The following is a 22,192-nucleotide window of genomic DNA, read 5'->3' on the forward strand; positions in this document are numbered from 1 at the left end:
GGGAAAGAAAACAGATAATGATAAAGACCTTATGCACCTTTGCTGCTCTTTGCTAACTCCAAATGGTCAATCCACTATGGGGCCATGGGAACTAGTCATTGGACCAATATCTTGAGGGCTTCCCAAGTAACTTTTGGATTATTGACCCAGGAAGTATATTTGATCTTAATCAAACTCCTGATCTTCAGGGAAACCTCTTTAGCCTGGCACTCACCCAACCTGATCTGATTCAGAAATGCTTTGAGGTTGGATTACATTGGAAATATGCAAGAAAGACCCTCAGCTGTCTAGAACATAGGGTAGAGCACTGGTAGAGATAGTTTTATCAAGGACCATTTGGCAAATGGCTTTTGAAGCAAGACATGGGTTTGCTTTTCTTCCTCCTGGGAGCATTAACGTAGCTAAACACTAACGACCTAAGTCTATCATCATCTTCTGCAGTACAGTTCTTATGGTGAAGGGGAAGACAAAGACCTCACAACTAGACCTATGTAGTTTTTGGCCCACAGTACAAGAAATCATAACTTTGGAAATGGAGAGGGGTAGCATGAAACCACATTCCCTCCACCTCTCAGGATGCAGAATCTTTTTTGGATAGGAAGTTAATCTAATCAGTTAACTTGACTGGGGAGGAAAGATAATTTTGTTTTTAAAGAACTAAAGTATAGTAATGAAAAAATCTAGCACTTGTGGATCTGAGAGGTGCAGACTAATCTTATGGGAATGTTTAGGAATCTGTAGCACTTAAATGCTAACATGCCTATTCTTGAAGGTCTATACAAAAAAAGAAGTTTTAAATTAATTAAATTCAACAGGCATTTAATAAGGACCTACTACATGCTGGGCACTTTATTAGGTGCTGGTGATATAAAGACAAAAATAAGAACAAAACCACTTGTGCAATTGAAAGCAAGTTTGTCCCAAAGTGAAAAGGATATGGATTTCCTAAATTTAGGGAAAACTGGCAATTTCTGAACAATAGCTCTATCCTGGAGTGGTTTTCATCTAAATTTAGTCTTAACTGAGTCATTCGCCCACATCACTCATCATCCATAGTGCAGGTGGGAAAAAAAATCACTACAAATATGAGCAGGAAGGAAGAAAACAGATAATCAAGGATGTGTTTCATCTCAAAGAGAGTGAGATTAGGAGACCACAGTGGAAGTGAAAGCTGAGGAGGTGGGAAGTGAACTTTAGGGTTTCCCCTAACCACCTATATTCACCTACAAATCTGTCACTTGTAAAAAGAACAAGGCCAGGAGATGCTCTCCACAGATGGGTGAAGACAGGCTCTTAACATTGTCCTTATCCATCTATAAAATATAGTCAGGCAGATTACACTGATAAAAAAAACCAATAATATCAACATCTAGACTTTGGGTAGCACTTTGCAGCCAGAAGATACTCACTATAGAACCTTGTTGGGGGGTGAGGGAGTGGGGGAGGACTATCTTTTGTTTTTCATTTTACTCTGATTCTGCTACTGGAATCTGCAGTGGGTGATTCAGCACATGGGCAGAAGACACTTCCACTGGAAACATATCAACATTCAACATTTAGCTTATTTAAGATAATGAGGAAAAAACAGGGACATAAAGAAGAGCTGAACACAGCATGTCAATGCAACTCCACACAAATATTTTTAATGATGCTTTGTCCTATCACAACTCCGCGGACTTTAGGAATTTTAGGTTTAATAAAATGCAATAACATAGGATCATAAATCTCAAGTTGGTATAGACCTCATGGGCCATCTATTTCCAACTCCTCATTTTACAGATGAGGAAACTGAAGCCCAAGGGAGGTTGCGTGACTTGCCCAAGTCACATAGGTAGCAGGTGTCAGAGGTAAAATTTGAGCCAGGTCCTCTGATAAGTACAAAACCATGAGTTTCATAAGTCTATTTAGAGATTTGATTTCAAACAATTCCTCAACAACATTGAAAAATATAAACTAAAGATACTTTAAACTACGTTTTCTGTCAGTAAGTGATCAACATATGCATGCCTGGAGTGAAACTGGGTCTAACCTTGCTCCGTTGAATGTTTCTAACTAAAGATTGTATCTCAGGTTCAAAAAATACGTATGTCTCTTGTTTCTGATACAAAATTCTACACTAGCTTTAATAAATAAATAATAAAATGTTTCTTAAAAGTATGAAATGTAAACTTTGTTGTTCTTCCAACATAGTACAATTTTTTAATTGCTTGAAACACAATAGTGCCCTTACAGGAAATTACACTACAATGTACAGAGTCTACACCACATTATATCTATCACTTAAAAAGATTTCTCCACAATCCTAATGTACATCTAGGAGACCCATATCAGAAAGAACACCACTGAATATAGGAAAGAGACAAGTCACTACCAGAGAGAACATGCAAGACCCACACAGCCTGCAGAGATCAGGGTTTACATGAACTCTAACTAACCAACATGCGAACAAAAATAGCCCACCCCTTTCAACTAGCAAACCAAGTTATTGCCTAAATACCAACTTAGTGCTGGCATTTAAGCAAAAGAGCAAAGAACTCAACAGAATAATTCTTCAGCTTCACAACTTAGCACTCAGGCTTTATTCTGGGAACATATCACCTTCCATCATTGGGAGTTGAGTCTCTACACCAAGTGCAGGATAGAAAATCTCTATGGATCTGCTTTCCTCTCAACATGTGGAACAGGTATGCCTGTGATTCGTCTCACCTAAGAACAGGATGGGTATTCTCCACTTTGTTCTACTCCACTCTTTCCCTTTGGCCACATTTCCCTTTCAGACCTTAGGAAAGGTGCCTGGCAATCCACACAGGTTTCTTGGTAAGGACACCAAAAACAGCTGCTCTGATTTTTCATCACATTCAAAGTCAGACACATTCAAACACAAAACAGGCTTATGACTGGTCATCAGTAGATTGCCTTTGTCATGAAATAAATGCTACAATATCTCTGGGTCAGTTTGGGTCTTTTTTCCAGCACTGCTGGCCATTACAGTACAATCAGTGTTCACACAAGTAGGGTTTCAACAAACCTACTACAGTAGCCGGGAGTGGTTTTGTTAAATTTATAGTGAGACTCATGGAAAAGACCACTTTCAAACATACATACAAAATCTCTCTCCCCAACTGCTTGACAGCTGAATAAGCTATTTTTAACTATTAATTTCCGTTACGTCTATTACCCTCAAACCACGCTACTAAGGAAACAACAGCAGGATTCATTTGCTCAACCAGCTCTTAAAGGCCCAGTTCTGTGGCATATTCAGAAGACCATCTATGCCTAAGATCCCACATCAGCATTCCAAAAGAGAACTGTGCAGACCTTATCCTGAAGTGAATGGAAATCTCATGCCCCTAGAATGTATCCACTCATAGTTTGTCTCTAAACCAGCGATAAGGGACTGAAATCATTGTCAAAGAGCCTATGTGGGGACTACGAGGAGGCAGACATCAGAAGAGTTACATAAAGTCTTCAAAAATAGAGATGTTGCACTATTGAATCAACTATACAGTAAAGAAAATGGGTGTAGCCAACCACAGGACAAGTCAGACTTTTGAACAGGAATCGGTTTTGGCTCTAGCTATAGGATTTCAGAAACCCTAGAAACTAGAGCAAAAGCCTACATGTGAAAACACAGATTTGCCTCACAGATTAGGATTGGTCATTTTGGGAAGGATTGTCAAAAGGTGATCTTGGGAGCTCAGGGAGCCCCTCACCCCTAATTTAACCCCATTGCTTTATAGATGAATGAATCACTGTGCTACTTAGAAAAATAATACCAAATTCCAGATAATTTCTGCAGGGCCCTGGTGCCAGGACGAGAAGGCTATGGTGGGGCCCTTGTCCCACTATGGTTCATCAAAGAGCTGCAGATCCAGTCGGACAACAATCTCCCCTGTTGGAACTTCATGTAGAAGGAGGCATTTGGTAACTGGCCCCTTTGAACCCTGGTCTTTCTTGATGTCTGCCACACGGATTTCTGTCCGACCCAAAAAATCTAAAATAAAAAAAGCAAAAAAAAAAGTGAGAGAACTTATCACTATTTGCCAATGTCAATATGTGACCAAAAAAAAATCTCCCTGATTTTATTTTCCTTAATACTTTAGAATTTTGCTGGGTTTTATTTTTTACCCTTCCTGGTGCAATGGAGAAAACTCCAGACTGGGAGTGAGGAGTCTGGAATTCTAGTCCTTCTTCCACCATATCTAGCTATGTGATCTTAACCGAGTCATTTAACTTCTCCACGCCTTAATTTCCTCATTCATAAAATGAATATATTATCACTGGCACTCTTTGCTTCCCAGAGTCATTGAAAGTAAATGAGGTAATAGGTGGTGTGAAGGTGTTTTGAAAGTGGGAGAGACTATTCAAAAGAACAATCATTTAATAAGGCCTAATAAGTGCCAGGCACTGTGTTCAGTGATTTATAAATATTAAAATTATCTGATTTGATCCTCATAACAACTCTGTGAGGTAGCTGTTATTATCATCCCTATTTTACAGTTGAGAAAACTGAGGTAGACAGAGGTTAAATGACTTGCCAAGGGTTATAAAGTTAGTAAGTGTCTGAGGCTGGATTTGAATTCAGGTCTTCCTGACTTCAGGCCCAGCTTTCTAAATACTATGCCACTCAGACCTTAGACATTCAGTTCAAATGGGTCTCCACTATAAGAAATACTCTTTCAAATCTCCTTAGTAAGAGCTGGGAATCTGTCAATTGGATAGGGAGGGAGTATTTCTCCCCAGATGTGAATCACAGAGGCAAGCCTTTGTTATAAGCATTACACTAGAAAGGCACACTTGTATGCCAATAAGAATGGTAATGAGATTATGCTTTTTCATGGACTCTTAGCTGCAACTTCCAGCTCCACCAGATGGCATAAGAATTTGACAACCTTCACTCTGAGGAGTCTGTGAGTGTAAAAGAGGAGCCTTTTGCCAGGATAACATCATAGTATTATCAAACAGGGAGACAGCTTCAGAGTCCAACAAGATGGTGGACTAGACATTCTCTCTGATCCTTATGACCTCTCAAAGCTTTCCAAAATAGAAATTATGTGCCAAAGGTAAGGCAACTTCAACTATCTCCATGATATAAACCCAAAAGAAAGTTTTTGTTTTTTGGCAATCGGGGTCAGGTGACTTGCCCAGGGTCACACAGCTAGTAAGTGTCAAGTATTTGGTCTGAGGTCGGATTTGAACTCAGGTCCTCCGGACTTCAGGGCCAGTGCTCTATCCACCGCACCACCTAGCTACGCCTCCAAAAGAAGGTTTTTAAAGCTTCATAAATTGATGCCTACACTGACCTTTCCCACCACCAACCATGCTACTGACAGCAAGACTGCTCTAGCCAATGGGATCTATGAGCTTGCAACAAAACACAACCCCACATCGCAGACCTCCCCTCCCTCTTTCCTAGTGCTATGGAGATCTGGGCTCCAAGCTGCAGAAGTTTACTGGGGCATCACTGGCAAGCAATGTGGCAGCATTCTGTGTTACAAAAGATTTCTCCAAGAGAGAGGAGGAATAGAGGGAAAGGATCAGGACACCTATCTGGGCTCAACCTCATACCCTCCCCACTCCACCTCTCAGGGCCTTAGAAATCCAAACTTCAAATGACATAAACCATCCCTGGATGCAGTGTCACCCCCCTGAACTTCTAGGCCAGAGAACTGAGGAACAGAGGGAATGAGACAGGACACCATTGTGGGGTAGAAGGTTAGCTGTGTAGCATTCCACTAACCTTGAGCGAAAGAGCCCAGCATCAAGCTGGGGCCAGTTCTGTCTACCCAAAAGTCACTTGGGGCAGAGACCTAGGCTGGTGGACTGTGAGTTGCCCAGCATGGAAGGAGGCTGAAATGCTTTGAGATACAGCCCCCTAGGAAACCACTGTCACAGGGGAGGGAACCAGGAAGTGAGCAATTGGGAGAAAAAAGACTGAAATTACCAAAGATCTCAGGGGAGAAGAAAACTCAAACAAAACCTTGAACATAAGGAGATAAATCAACAGAGAAAACATTAACAGCAGAAGGAAATATGACCTTCACATCTAGTAAATGAGTTGAAGCATCTATGAAAAATACTACAAAATAAAGGAAAATAGAAAATAAACATTTGATGAAACAGAGGACCCTGTGTAATTTGAGAAGATTATGGAACTACAACATACTGCTACTGTATGGTTTAAAAGAGAAATGAGAATTATGAGAGTAGAATTTATGTACTATATAGGAAAAATAATAGGCAGAAGAAAAAACTTAAATCTGTGATAACAAATATCAGCAAAGGAACAAAACAAAGAACATAATTGGGAATACAGAAGTGAAGGACACTCTCAAGAGAAGCAAAAAACAATAATATTAAAAGAAAATATGTTCTCTAACCAAGCAAAGCATACTGATCTCAAAGACAGGATATGTAGACATGATCTATGGATTATAGGTCTCCCAGAAGAAAAAAATCTGAACCATAATGCAAGAAATAATACTTTTCTGCCCAGAACTTCTAAATACAGAAAATGAAATGACTATTAAAAGAATTTCTAAATCACCTCCAGAAAAATACAAAAACTCAATTTCTAAGACACATAGTGGTTAAATTTAACAATTTATTTCAGAAACAAGTTTTACAAGTGACCAGGAGAAGGACCTTCATATACAAAAGAAAGGACATTTGAGTACCACAAGACTATTCTGCACCCACTGGAAAATGCAGGAGGGAATGGAACAAGGTATTCCAAAGAGCAATGGAGCTCAGGTTATAGTCCAGGGTAACTTACCCTGCAAATATGAACTTAAACATAAATGAAAAATAAAAAGGACATTTAATAATATAAAGATGTTTGAAACATCCTTAGAAAGAAAACCAGACCTGAAGATATTACTTGTTTCTTGAACACCCCAGGCAACAGAACTTCAAGAGTGGTGAACAAACATAGTAGCCAAAGATAGCAATAGCAACAGAGTGACAGTAGAAACTAGTAAGAGACTTCCTTCTAAATATGCACAAGGAGTCAGGGATGAAGCAGAAATCTGGTGGAAGTAAGAGTGAAGAGGCCAGCTCAGGACATCATAGACGAAAACTTGCAATACTTACAGGTGAATCAATATTTTGTGCAAGACTACATTATAAAAGGGGAGGGTGCATGAAAGGGGAAGGGTAGCAGTGGCGAGAGGAGGGACTGTGTAATATGATTAAGTCAAATTGAAGGCTAGCAATGAGAGGATGGTGACCTCTGTGGTCTCTCAGGCAGAGAAGAGCCTTCAGGGGAATGGGTGACAAGGAATGGAGAAGGATTGGAAGGAAGGAAAAAGAGGATGACTTTGTTTTGGTAGTAGGAGGGGATTCCACTGATTAATACTTCTAAGGGTGAAGAGATGTTCTGTGAAAGAAGATGTAGACCTTGTTCTGGGCATTGTCTGAGATATTTGATGTGAAGGTAGCTAGCTACCCTCTCTGTGCCAGGATTCACAGTGCCCCCATCTAGCTGACTTTGTAGGCCCGTGGGGATCAGAGACAAGAAGAGGGCTCATGGATCCAACCCTTCATTTCACAGATGAAGAAACGTAGGCTCACAAAAAGGAAGCAACTTACCTAAAGTCACAAAACTAGCAGAGTGAAGAAGAAGAAGAGGAGGAGGAGGAGGAGGAAGAAGAACAGGAGGAAGAAGAAGAGGAGGAGGAGAAGGAGGAAGAAGAGGAAGAGGAAGAAGAGGAAGAAGAAGAGGAGGAGGAAGAAGAGGAGGAAGAAGAGGAAGAGGAAGAGGAAGAAGAGGAAGAAGAAGAGGAGGAGGAAGAAGAGGAAGAAGAAGGAAGAGGAAGAGGAGAAGAAGAGGAAGAAGAAGAGGAAGAAGAAGAGGAAGAGGAAGAAGAGGAAGAAGTAGGAAGAAAAAGAAGGAAGAAGAAGGAAGAGGAGGAGGAGAAGAAGGGAAAGAAGAGGAAGAGGAAGAGGAAGAAGAGGAAGAAGAAGAAGAAGAAGAGGAGAAGAAGAGGAAGAGGAAGAAGAGGAAGAAGAAGGAAGAAGAAAAAGAAGGAAGAAGAAGGAAGAAGAAGAGGAAGAAGAAGAGGAAGAAGAAGAAGAGGAAGAGGAAGAAGAAGAAGAGGAGGAAGAAGAAGAAGAAGACTTTGAGGGCTGGGGGGCAGGGGGAGGGAAGTGGTGTCCTATCATGGGGCAGGAATTACCATTGTTCTGTCACTTACACAAACTAGCATTGTTTTGAGAGTGAGGAAATGTATATTTCACCATGGAAATGCAGCAGAAACTGCCTAGAGTTGCGAATGGATACCTCTGAAGTTTCAATTCTATGAGCAATAGAGAAAATAGAGGCTAGATAATTATAGGGGTCAAGAACTAGAGAATGAGGATCTAGAGTACACAGCACTGGAAAATATACAATGAAGAGAATGAGAGAAATCATCTCTGGAAAGAGATGCCAAAAAAAAAAAAAGAAATTTTTTAAAAGTAATGAGCAGGGCTAGTTAAAGGGAAGGAGAGGAAGGGGGATCTATTAGACTAAGAAGGGAAAAAAGTAGGAACAAATTAAATAACCAAATAAAAGCAGGGGGGAAATTAATTAATAAGCAAAACTCTAAAGGGAAAGGTGTAATAAATAAATGGAAAGGAGGATAAGGGCAAGAGGAAGAGAGTCGGTGGGAATAGGGCCACCTTAGAAAAGATTAAGAAAAGAAAAAACCCAATGTTAGAGACAAATGGAGGAAAATATAAACCTTACTCTTGTAACTTTAAATGTAAATGGATTAAAAAATCTAATAAAAATCACGACAGATTGGATAAGAAAACAAAACCCTACAATCTGTTGCTTGCAAGAAACACATTTTAAAAACAGACATACACAAAATAAAACCTGGGGGATGCAAAAAAATTTTTGCCATGCATCAAGTGAATACAAAAAAACCCAGGAGTTAAACTCATCATCAACCCAGGATCAGTCCTTTGTGTGGATCTAGTTCCATTTTCAAAACACAATGCAGAACTACAACCTCAATCAGAACCTAGAAATACCTCTTCACGAGAAGAAATTGCCCAATCGGCTTTTTTTGTGCACACTAAGAAGAGTAGGAAGATACGTCCTAATTTGAAGTATAGAGGAGCTGGCTCACTTCTCACATTTACCCAATGATCTTTGGACTTCTTTTTACAGAATGCATACAGTTTCATAAGTCTTCACTGCCCAATCTCCCAACCTTATCAGCTACCAGCAAGAGGAAGAAAGCTCATCATCAGGGCCTAAAAGAATACAACAGCGCAATCATCTAAGTTGGTAAGCCATCTTGGTTGGCTGAGGTATTGAGATTCTAGATTGCCACCTGGAATTCCTACTGCCAAATGCTTTACCTCTACAGCCCTGACTCTAAAGTACAATGGACATTCTTATATAGTTGGTACTCAAGAAATATTTGTGGAATGAATGAATGCGTTAGTTGGGTGCCAAGTAGGTATTCTTTTTGAGAAGCTCCACATTAGACAATTTCTTCATGTGTGCCATCTTCACCTTTGGTCATCCCTTCTCTCAAAAATAAAATCTAAGATGTTTTAAGGTCTGAGTACTCCAAGGTAAAGTTAAGTTTTTTGGAAGTGGAAGCAGGATGTCAAGGAGAGAAGGCACTTCTAACAGTTTGAATGCCGATTTATACTCACCATCGGGAGAGAACTGGTCCCTCTCAAACACAGTTATGCAGAGGACATCCTGCTCTAGGTCCTTGATGAAGAACTGGCAGTTGGAATTCCACTTGGGGTTCAGCGTGTCCTGTATTGTCTTTGTAATATGACACTGGGAGCCCATTGTCACCTCACAATAGGGATTACTTTTACCTGGATTGAATAAAATAAGTGACTAGCTCATTTCTGTTTTACCTGTGCAGTTTTATAGGTGAACATAGCCATAGTTGCAGCAATATTATTCTTCCCATCCTCAAACCTAACCCTCTGCCCCAATATCATCTTAATGAATTAAATCAATAAATAAACTAAAATAGTAACTCCCTGACACGATGTCAGGAAGCAAATGAGAGCCAAAAGGTTGATCCACTAAGTAAAGAATCTACTAGACTATTTTAAGCTCTAGCCCTGCATGGTATGTTACCACCAGGATATCTCAACAGAAGCATGAATTCAACATGTCCAAAACCAAACTCATCAAACTAGCTCTTCTTCAAAACTTAACTATTACTGTGTATGGCCCCTCATTCTTTCTAGTGAGGCAGGTTCATGCCCTCAGAGTCCTTTTGGACTTCCCTCTTATTTATACCCCACACCTGGTCAGTCAACAAGCATTGATTAAGCACTTACTGAGTGCCAGGGACTGTGCTAAGTGCTAGAGAAACAAGCACCAAGAAAGAAACAGTCCCTACACTCAACCGTCCAGTCCCATTGATTCTACCTTGCATCTGTCTCCTCTTGACTCCTATGGCCGCCACTCCCTTTCTGACTCATCACCCATCATCTAGAGTATTGTAATAGCCTCCTAATTGGCTTAATGCCTCCATTCTCTCTCTTCTCCAAATCCATCCTTCACATATAGCAAAAGAATCTTCCTAAGGCTCAGGTCTTACAATGCCATTCACTTCCCCTCTAAATATTCTGCCATTTCCCATCATCCTTAGAATAAATTATAAAACCCTTACCTTTGCACTCAAAGTTCTTCTCAATCTGGCACCTATTTCCCTTTCCAGCCTTAGTTCATAGTACTCTTCTTCACACACTCTTAGCCAAATAGAAGGATTTGCTCTTCCCTGAACTAAACATTCCCTCTCTCCTCTAGGCATTTGTATAAACTGTCCCACAGGCTTGGAATGTGCTCCCTCCTCACTTCTGCCTTTCAGTCAACCAGTCAGTCAATAAGCATTGGTTAAGCACAATACTAAGTCCTGGGGATACAAAGAAAGGAAAGACAATCCCTGTTCTTAAGACCCTCACTTCTAATGAGGGAAACAACACGTAAGTAATTATGTACAAACAAAATTTGAACAGCATAAATAGGAAGTAATCAACAGAGGGAAGGGACTAGCATTAGCAGGGATCAGGAAAGGCTTCATGTAAAAGGTAGGATTTTAGCTGAGATCTGACAGAAGCCAGGCAAGCTAGAGGGGAGAACATTTCTGGGATGGGGGACAGCCAGTAAAAACACTTCTTCAAAACCTCAGCTCAGGCACCACTTTCCACATATAACCTTCCCCGATTCCCCTCAACAGTTAGAGTTTTCTTCTTCTACAAATTATCTTTTTCTCCAACTTATCTACATATATGATATGCCCCCCCCAACAGAATGGAGCAAATGCCTTGCAGTTGGAGACTAGGTTGTTTTTATCTCTGATTACCATCACCCAGCACAGTGCCATCTACTTAGTAAATGTATGACAGGTAGAATTGAAATGTACTTTTAAAATATCCATCTACTTTTCTTCAGACTTTGACATTTGTAATTATTTGGGGCTATATACTTCCTTGACTATTACTACCTTTTAGATATCTTACTTACATATAAGACGGTGGCCAGGAAAAAAGTTCTGGACATTTTATGAGTATTGGAAAGTAAAATGAGGTTCTGATATAACAACTGCTAAAGGGGAGAAAAAAATAAAAAGATATCCTTACCATGTGACCAACAGGGCTTTAATTCAATGCCTTCAACAATGTTCACCATCAACCTCCCGATACCTGTTGCCCTTTGGGAACGAACTGTGATGGAGTGTGAAAAGGATGCTAAGTATTACAATTTAACATTTTGATATCCTGCTTTCCCACCTCCATCTCCCTCATATTTCTTTCCCTTCTTTAGCCCATAAAATAATAGTTTCCTATTTCCCACTAAAAAGAACAATGAGACATATTTTTGTTTTCAGAATGAACCCTCCACTCCTTATCCCATACTCAACTTCCCCTTAGCATCCACCCCACCTTTTGCTACCCATTGCAACTCCTGGCAGTTATCTTCTAGTCCTGAGGATCCTGGTTTGAACCAGGATGGACCCCTGGAACTGATTCTAAAAAAAATTGCCCATGATGCTGTATATTACCTACCTAAGTATGCCTTTTCCCTCTTCTTTTTCTCAGTTTCAATGTAGAATTCAGAAGCAGCTTTAATTTTCTGTACCCAGGCAGTTCTTAGAAAGGAGAAGAGAGAAAGTTGCTAAATATAACTCAGTCTGAGGATCTCAGTGCCCAGCACAGTGTTGGTACATACAACAATAAATATTTGTTGAATGAATGAACGATGGCTGAAAGTCATTCAACAGCACTCATTAAGAGATTATATGTGCTATAAAACTTGTGCTAAATTCCAGGAACCCTCAAAAAAGGCAAAACTAGTCCATGTCTTCAAGGAGTTCACGTTCTAATTGGAGGAGATAAGCATAAAAATAATTAGGTACATATAAGGTAAACAGAGAATAGACAAAAGATTATCTCAAAGGGGAAACAAAGTGAAGAAACTGAGAAAGGTCTCCTGAAGATGAAACTTGAGCTAAGTCCTGAAGGAAGCCAGGGAGACTAAGAGGTTAAAGATGAAGATAGAGTATATTCCAGGCAAGGGAGAAAGCCAACACAAAGACTTGGAGATAGGAGATGGAGTATCATGGGTGAGGAACAGCAGATAGGCCAGTGTGGCTGGATTATATGATGTCAGACTGAGGCCTGGGAAAGACCTTAATTTAGAAAGGCCAAGCTCTTCCACTGCAGCCTGGTTCATCACCAGTCATCCTGACCTATGTCTTGCCACTGGACTGTGATGACTTAGGAGGATAGAGTGAGGCTGATGACTTTGCACGGCCCTACCTCCCTTAAATCCAATTCACTCACAAGTCAAGACATCACCCCATGATGTCACTGGTTCTCTTCAAGATCAAAGGACAAACAGCAACACTGTAGAGTGTATGCAGAGAGTACAGTGTAAGAAGGCTAGAAAGGTAGGTAGGGACCAGACTGTGAAGAGGTTTAAAAGTCAAGCAGAGGACTTTATATTTCATAATGGAAGTAAAAGGAAGTCACTGGAATTTATTGACTGAGGACAGGGGGTTGGAAATCAGACTTATGCTTTAGGAAAATTACTTTGGCAGCTCAGTAAAGGATAAATTTGAGAGGGAAGAGAAATGAGGCAGCAAGTCCATTTAGAAAACTACTGCAATATTCTAAGAGAGAGGTAATGAAGGCATGAACTAAGGTGGTAGCTATGTGAGTGGAGAGGAGACAAGTATGAGAGATGTTGTGAAGGCAGAAATAGAAAGATTTGATAAAAGGTAAAAGATTTTTTTAAAATTTTATTAATTTATTTTGATTTATCAACAATCACTTCCATATGCTTTTGAGTTGAAAATTTTTCTCCCCCTTCCTCCCCACCACCCTCCCCAAGATGGTGCACAATCTGATATAGGCTTTACATTTACATACCCATTAAACATATTTTCACATTAGTGAAGTTGTAAGTAAAAATTAAAACCAATAGGAGGAACTATCAGAAAGATGAAACAAAACTCAACAAAAGGTAAAAATAAGTGATAGCAATTCGACTTCCATAGTTCTTTCTTTGGATGTGGACAGCATTTTCCATTCCGAGGCCTCTGGAGATGTCTTAGATCCTTGTAATGCTGAGAAGGGTTCAGTTTAACAATATTAGTCATTGCATAACGTGGCTGTTATTGTGTACAAAGTCCTCTTGGTTCTGCTCACTTCACTCAGCATCAGACCATATAAGTCTTCCCAGGTTTTTCTGAAGTCAGCCTATTCATCAATTCTTACAGCACATTAGTATTCCATTACATTCATATACCACAACTTGCTCAGCCATTCCCCAGTTGATGGGCATCTTCTCAATTTCCAATTCTTTGCCACCACAAAAAGAGCTGCTATGAATATTTCTGTACATGTGGGTCCTTTTCCCATTTGTTTGATCTCTTTGGGATATAGCCCTAGAAGTGCTATTGCTGGATCAAAGGGTATGCACATTTTTGTAGCCCCTTGGGCATAGTTCCAAACTGTTCTCCAAAATGGTTGGATCATTTCACAACTCCACCAACAATGTATTAGTGTTCCAATTTTCCCACATCTTCTCCAACATTTATCATTTTCCTGTTTTGTCATGTTGGCCAATCTGATAGGTGTGATGTGGTAAAAGGTAAAAGATTTGAAAAAAAGATTCTATATATAGGATGAGTGAGAGAAACTGAATGTGACTTCAAGATTGTGAGCCTGAATGACTCTGAGGATGGTGTTGCCCTTATCAATAATAAGGAAGTTTTGAAGAGAGGAGGATTTTTTTGGAAAGATACTGAGTTCTGTTTTGGACATGCTGAGATTAAGGCAATTATGTGACATCGAGTTTTAGAAGTCTAAATTGGTGGTATGGAACTGGGATTCAGGAGGGAGATTAGGATTGTATATATGGGGATAGGGAGTGGACTCAGGAGTTCGTTGGGTGATGATCATGCTAGTTAGCACAACATCTGCAACTTACAGTTTGTAGAAAATTGACTAGGACACTGAAAGGTTAAGCAATTTGCTCAGAGCTACACAGCCAGTATGGGCAACAGGGAAAGAACCAGTAGAATAGGAACAGTTTGAGAATGAGACATACAGAGAGACAAAGACAGAGACAGAGTGACAGAGACAGAGAGAGAGAAAGGAGATGACATTGTGGGCAATCTGATGAAGACTGGAGGAGATGGGACCAAAAATGTAGCTAGAGGGACTGGCCTTAGCAAGAAAAAGAGCCACCTCTTCATCCAAGATCAGAAGAAGGTCGGAGATTTTGGGAAAAGGAAGCCTGAGTGAATTAAAATAAGGCAGAGAAGAGAAAAGGGAGCTCTTGGTCAATGACCTCAATTTTTTCTTTAAAGTATGAAGAGAGGTCCTCAGGAGAGATGGTATGATCACAAGTACCATGAGAGGTTGGAAGAGAGATGAGAAGGTTTAGAACAATCACTGTGGATCTTACTGAATCATTTAGGGAGGAGCAGAATTATTGCCTTGTAACAGGGAAGGCATAATTGAGATTAGATCACTTAAATTCATAGTGGACCCAGTCATCACTGTTTCATGATTTTCTCCAGCTCTGTTCAGCAGCATGGGAACAGGGGAGATGGAGGCATATAGTGTGTGTTTGGCAAGGGCTGTTGTTTGGGAAATTGTGATCCATCACGGAATGGGGACAAGAGATTTCAGAGTAGAAAAAAACTGAATTGAATGAGTTCCACAAGGAGTTGACACAGAGGAGGGAGCAGACTGCAACTACTGCAAGAGTTTTGGCCTGAGAAGGAACTGAGTGATGGAGGGAATGAATGGACAAAGGGAAAGAGAGGTGAGGATGAAGAATAGGGTGAAGAGTTGGAAAAGATGGAATGATAAAAGATCATGATTATATATATAAAGGAATGTTAGAGTTCATGAATGGGGAAACAGAAGACTTGTGTTAGATGGCAAGATCAAAGGTATGATGATTTTGGGGTATAACTGAGGTGGAATGGAGAGGAGGTCATGGGAATTTAGTAGATTTGAAGAACTAAGAAATTAGGGTATTTGAAGGAGCTTTGATATGCATGAGGAAGTCCCTTACTATGAAGTCAGGAGCAAGAAAGACCAAAAGCCAGATGCTGAATTCTTTGAGGATTGAAGGACAATGTTCTGGGGATGATGGAGAGTGGACATCAGGATCTGGATTGGTTGATAAGTTTGGATAGTCTGAAACTCAAAGGAGGAGAAGTTGTCAAATGACAGTGGTAGAGGGAGGGTGGCGGTAGCAACAGGAAGCAAGTGGAATCTGTGAGTCAGAGGAATATGAGAGAAAATGGCAAGGGGAGCAGTATCATCAGCAGGAAGCTGGGTCTCAGGGAGAACTAGAAGACAGAAAGTGAGGTAGGAGGAGTTTTAAGATGACAGGAAGTATCTAATTCCAGGACGTGCTTTATCCTTTTCTAAGGTGCTTCACATTTAAACAAGACTTCAGGAGTCTTCTTTACAGATGGAAAAGCAGGGACGCTGAGGGGTCAAAGTTCATAGCAGTGAGTCAGGATGGGGAGGATAGAACCTATATGAAAGTAAACCCCATGAGGACAGAAACTGTGTTTTCCAGCTCCCTGTTAGACTCCAAGCACAGACTACTCTGACTTTCAAGAGCAAATAAAGTTCCATTTATAATCATTTTAAAGCACAGATCCTGACACAGTGCACATGCCAACCCTGAAACAGGGTTTTGTAAATAGGTAAAATAACTAAGCATGAGGAAAAATGGCTTTATTGAAAGTTTACTAAAATTTATTACATTTCAGTGGGTGTTTGTTCTCCAAACTTCCCAAACATGTAATAGGTAGGATCAATTTTCAATTAGCCACATATATCTGATCTGTTTTATAAATTATTTAAGTAGATTTTTAAGTTTGAAATTGAGTTGCTTTGCTCTATCAGCTAGCATATTATGCAAACTAATGTAAATTTTTTTTCCTACTCTGGCATCTCTGAGTATAGGAATTTCCTCCACCTTCCCCTCCTTCCAATGAAATTATTCTATAATTAATAGCTTCAGTGTCAGGACACTGAGAGGTGTATAATCACATAATTAGTACAAGTCAGGCATGAGCCTAACTTTAAGGCCAGGTTTCTACCTACTATACTATCCTGTCACTCAATATTAATTTCAGTCTAAGTAGAATAAATTAGGAAGACAAAGCTTAAAGGCGCATTTCCCCAAAAGCAACTTTTGAAAACTTAGTTGATCTCCCTTCAAGCTGCAACCAGTCTACTACTCTCTTTCTACTCTCTTTCCTCCCAGAAGGGAGGAACCTGCTAGCAGAATCTTCTCTTGGTTCTGCTTATTAACTTCAGGTCTAGCACCATCACCACCTTCCCATAAACTGAGACAGAAGATGGAAGAATTCCAGATTTAGAAGGGAGTTAGAGAATATCTAGTTCAGCTTGTACCTAAATAGGCATGGCTTTGACAACATCCCTGGAAAATGACAGGTATGTAACAGCACATAGTATATAGACATGTTTATGTTCTACTTGAAGACCACCAGGCATGGGGAACTCACTACCTGACAAGACCACTTATTCTCCTGTGGGGATAGTTCAAATTGTTAGAAAGTTCTTCTTTATATCAAATAAGATCTGCTTCTCTGTAACCTGACACCCATTGCTTCTTGTTCTACCCAATAGGGCCCAAGGAGAATGAGTCTAATCTCTCTTATAGGATAACCCTCTAAACACTTGAAGATATCAAAATAAGCTCCTCTTCAGGAATAAAAAAATTGGGTTCCCTTGCCAAAGATCATCATTTATACAATGGTGAGAAAGCTTCACTACAATACTGTCCTTGGAGTCCATGTCATGAGGTTGTCTTACAGTAGGTCATTGTTGTACTTCAGTAAATAAGCCCACTTGTATGGAGTAAAATAATATTAAGAATTCCATTATGTGACCAACAGAATAGAATAAGGTTCGAAATGGGTTATTTATTGAACTGGTTTCTATCCTGTCTCCATATTTATGTGTTCTGTGACTACCAGATTAAATTGTAAGAACTTAACAAATGGACTTAGTTTATTCACATGTTAAACAATAATGATGATGGTGATGATGATAAAAATAAAATAACATTAAGATTCCATGAAAAGTCCACAGGAAGTCACTGAACTAAAGATATAGAAACCCAACTCCCCTTTTCTTTCTCCCTTTAGTGAGGAGATTGGAAATATTGATCTTATTCAATGACATTAGGTAGATCTCTTCTTTTTTTTGTGAGGCAATCAGGGTTAAGTAACTTGCCCAGGGTCACAAGTGTCTGAGGCTGGATTTGAACTCAGGTCCTCCTGACACCAAGGCCAGAGCTCTATCTACTACACCTGCCTCGGTAGACCTCTTTCTTAAGGCTCTACCCAAGAGAAGACCCAAAGTCAATATCATAATTGGAAGTCACTTTAAATCAAAGAGCAAAGAACACTGAGGAGCACCAGAGCAGGGTGCCCCCCCCTTCCTTTACTGGAGATGCAAATTGAAGTTAACAAGCTAATTTGCTTCATTTTCACCCATGCTGAGTTGGATGCTGGGAACCTTGTTCATAGACTTATTTTTCACAAAATCTTTTTTTAAGAAAAATTTCATTTCCAATAGTTTTTGTGAAAAGTTTTCATTCTAATGCATTCTGTTGTCATTTGAATTGAGGCAGAGTCCCCAAACTACAGGAAAATGCACCAAAGCAGAAAAATATGCTGTTAGCCCAGAGAAAGCCCTGATTTAAGTAAAATGCCTGAAAAAAGAATGTGGAGCGTTCTTTATTAGTCACCCATTCCCTGCTGGCATAATGCATTCCAGCACTGATTCCCAGTCTTGGCTTTGCCATGCCACAAGGTGTCGCCATTTATCTCCAGGGTATCATGAAATTCAGAAGCAATTTCCCCAAAGGATGTCAGAGGAAAGAAGAGACAACTGTGTGCCTAAAGCTACAGGCATTCAGCTTCCCCTGATTTCCTGGGCTTACTTAAGCATATTGGGAATTAGCCTCAGTGCTGAACACCTATTTGTTGAGTATGTTATAACAGAGATTCCTTTTGATTATGGCTTACACTAGATGGCCAAATAAGGCCTCTTTCCAACTTGAAAATTCTCAGATTTTGGAATTCGGTGACTAATGCAGAGACAAAGGAAGAGAGGGAATTCTAGGGAAGTGAGAAGCTGAGTGTTCTCCAGCTTGCATTGAACACCAAAGAGGGATGATGTTGGGGGAATTTGGGTTCCGGTGCCTTCCCCAAAAGGGCGTATATACTAACATGGAAACGTAATGATGAGAGGCTGTTAATAAGTTTGGTCTTTCATTATGTCAAGTCAAGTCAACAAGCATTTAATTAAGTGTCTACTGTGCACTAGGCACTGTGTGAAGCTGAATTAGGTATTTTCTGGGACGGGAAGAAAAAGGGAGCGGCAGCTGTAAGAAGAGCATGAGTTAAGGGAGAACTTTTCAGATGACAGTCGCATAACAGCCCACAGCATCCTCTTTAGAGGCAGCTGGAAGGTTTCATGGTGGGGGAGGGGGGAAGAGGTGGGGAATCAATGCATTTGTCGGAGCAAATATGGCACAAAAGAAAGATCACTGTAGTAGAAGACAGAAGACCTGGGTTCCAATCCTGATCCCATCATACATTTATTAGTTGAGCATTCTTGGGCAGAGGCAGCTGCAGGTATGCTAGGCCTGAATCAGGAAAACCCAAGTTCAAATCCTGCCTCAGATATTTATTAGCTGTGTGACTCTAGGCAAGTAATTTAAAAGTGTCTGTTTGCCTCCGTTTCCTCAACTACAAAATGGGGATAATAATAGCACCTAGCTTGCGAGGTTATTGTGAAGATTAAATGATGTAATATTTGCAAAGTACTTAACACAGTACCTGGCACATAGTAGGCACTTAATCAATCAATAAACGTGTATTCCCGTTCCTTTCCCCTAATATGAGTCACTTGCCTCAGTTTCCTTCACCATAAAATGGGTACAATATTATCTGTCCTGAATACCTCATCAGGTTAACAGTAAGTATCAAATAAGATAAAATATTTCAAAGTGCTTTGAAAACTATAAAACTATACCATTATATAAAAGATGGTGGTATTATTATTAAAACAACAATAAGACCTCTATTCAACTCATGTAAATGGTGTATGAAGGTGAGATGGGTGAATGTGAGAGAACCTGGTTCCATACCAGGAATGTTGCTTGATCTTACCTTTCATTTATGCTTTCTGCACGGAGAGTGTAGACTCTATCAATGTGGGAAATGTGGAAGATGGGCTCATCTCCAGAAGGGTCAGTAGGCAATTTTACTAGGACTTCATTTAGGAAAATGGGCTGAAAAATACCATGCATGGGTATCACAATACTATTCTGATTGGGAAGAATAAAAAGATAGCATTTGTACTATCATCCCTCATTTCCAATGATTTATATCTTACCACCAATTTGCACATTTTTAAAAATAATTCTTTGTATAGATGTCTCTCTCTATCCCAATTCTTTACCCTTACTAAAAATTTTTTTTGAGTTAGGGAAACTGCTTAAGATATGATTTATCCATCATCTAGCTAGTATGTTTTTTTTCCTATGTAGGAATAATTTTTTTCCTCCCCCTAAAAATAACCATTGTATAGGAAAGCAATTGACCTCTAACTTATAGCCAAATAGTTTTCTCTAGACATTTTTATCTAAAAATTTAGCACAGTACCTGACACATAGTAGGCATTTAAAAAATGCTTGTTGACTAGACCACATACACCCCATCCCAAAAGAACTCAGACTCCCAGTCCTGGGACCCAGGACTCTGACTGGTGAGCAATCACATTATCTTACCCAGCTCTGGGCCCACTGTGCCAATTTCTAGCAACACTACCAAACGTACACCATCTGATGCCCACACTTATGCTCCCCTCTACATGTTGTTTTCTCCTATAGAAATAGAAACTCTTCAAGGATTGTCAAGGATTGTCTTTTTTGATTGTACTTGTAACCTCAAACTTAACACAGTGCCTGGCACAGAGTAAGTGCATAATAGATTTTTTTTTTCTTATCCACTGATTCATTCACATACAATGTTTTTCCCCCAAATAAAGCTAACAGTTTTTTTTTCTGAGACACCACCCACTTACAAACTCATCTAGAAAAAAAAACCCTCTAATTCTCTACCCCGATTCTAAACACACACAGAGCCATGACCATTTGAGCAAGACACATATAGTTCAAGGACCTAGTTTTTAAATGCCTAATGTCTAGAACGACTTTTGCCAGAAAAAAAAAAGTAGAAAAAGAGTTATTCTAAAGTTATTCTAAGGAGTCTGATGAGCTTTCCTGCCTATTTTACAGTTGTTTTGAGTTGCTGTCTTTCTGATAAAGTTGAGGTGGTTGCATGCTATAGATTAAGCCTCCTACTTTAAACTGGCTTCCATAAGCCTACAGCCAAAGTCTTATACTCAGCATATTATCCTTCTTCTATGTTTAAGCCTCAAATACTAGAGAAACACTGGCTCCTCTTAACTCCACATCATTTTTGCTTGTTTGAATAAAAAAAAAACAACAACACTATACCATGCCCAGTTGAAATTTCAAGAGACTTACCGTCTTATACATTTTATACTGTAGATTAGATTTGGGGCTGAAGACTTTGTCAGTCCCAGAAGAACCCAAAGGCTTGATTATCTGAGTCAGAAGAAGAAAGTCATTGAAAAGGAAGCCATATAGTTCCTTGTTGCTCTTGGCTTTGTACAATTTCCCACTGTGCAGGAATTTCCGTGGTCCCAAGCAATTGGTGACTGAGTTGAAAACAAGTTGCTAAGGAAGAAAAACAACCCACAGGAGAAATGATGAAGAACGTGCATCTGTTACTAAGAACATGGGTTTCCATTGGAATACTGGCCTACGCTTGACATGCTTCATTTCTTGGACTCAAATCAAGGAATGCTTTGTAAGTATCCAGCAGTGCCTATCTGGGCTGGACACCATACCTCCCCACCAAGACAAACAATCAATCAAAAAAAAAATGGGTCTGTGGGAATCCCAACTCATGTTGCCCAAAGATTTATATTTTCTTCCTTTCCTACTCCCTCTCCTTCCCCCACTCACCAACTCCACCAGTTGAAAGCCTTCAACCCTGAATGCTCTAACTCAGACACCAGCTGTGTGACCCTGGGCAAGTCACTTAACTTCTTTCTGCCTTTGTTTTCCTCTTCTGTAAAATGGGGACAATAATAGCATCTATCTCTCAGGGTTGTTATGAAGATAAAATAATATTTGTGAAGCACTTTGCAAATCTTAAAGTAAATAAATGCTATTATCATTATTATTATTATTACTTTATTACTAAATGAACTCTATGTTTCCTTTTATCTCTAATTCCTGTGGTCCTCTTCAAAATATCTAAGACAGCCTATTATCTAGAACAACGGTTCTCAGAGTGTGGTCTGAAGACTCTTGCAGGCCCCAAATCCCTTTCAGGAATTTATAAGATTACTATTTAAATAATAATACTAAGATATTATTTACCTATTAACATATCAATCTTTTTTCCTATTATATATGTATGAGGCCAAACTTCCTTCACATACTTCAACTAAAACAACAGATTGCAACAGGTTGAATGCAGAAACAGATATGAGAATTCAGTTGTCTTCTATTAATAGCCAGACACTAAAATGATTTGCCAAAATATATAAA

At 39.6% G+C, this 22,192-nt stretch overlaps 1 protein-coding gene across 1 annotated transcript in view; it reads right to left on the minus strand.

Moving 5' to 3' along the window:
* Positions 1 to 1,617: 1,617 nt before the first annotated feature.
* The window catches only part of ITSN1 (intersectin 1), a 279,339-nt gene continuing 258,764 nt past the window's right edge, over positions 1,618 to 22,192 (minus strand). The window contains exons 35-40 of the mRNA XM_020995909.2: positions 21,098 to 21,310; positions 19,716 to 19,837; positions 12,037 to 12,119; positions 11,611 to 11,694; positions 9,655 to 9,828; positions 1,618 to 3,994 (exon numbers count right to left, since the gene is read on the minus strand). Of these exons, the coding sequence (XP_020851568.1) occupies positions 3,846 to 3,994; positions 9,655 to 9,828; positions 11,611 to 11,694; positions 12,037 to 12,119; positions 19,716 to 19,837; positions 21,098 to 21,310 (825 nt within the window). The 3' untranslated portion in view covers positions 1,618 to 3,845. The remainder of the gene's footprint in view (positions 3,995 to 9,654; positions 9,829 to 11,610; positions 11,695 to 12,036; positions 12,120 to 19,715; positions 19,838 to 21,097; positions 21,311 to 22,192) is intronic.

The sequence above is a fragment of the Phascolarctos cinereus genome, unplaced genomic scaffold (assembly GCF_003287225.1).
Source record: "Phascolarctos cinereus isolate Bilbo 61053 unplaced genomic scaffold, phaCin_HiC Scaffold_726;HRSCAF=1367, whole genome shotgun sequence".
Classification (NCBI taxonomy): Eukaryota; Metazoa; Chordata; class Mammalia; order Diprotodontia; family Phascolarctidae; genus Phascolarctos; species Phascolarctos cinereus.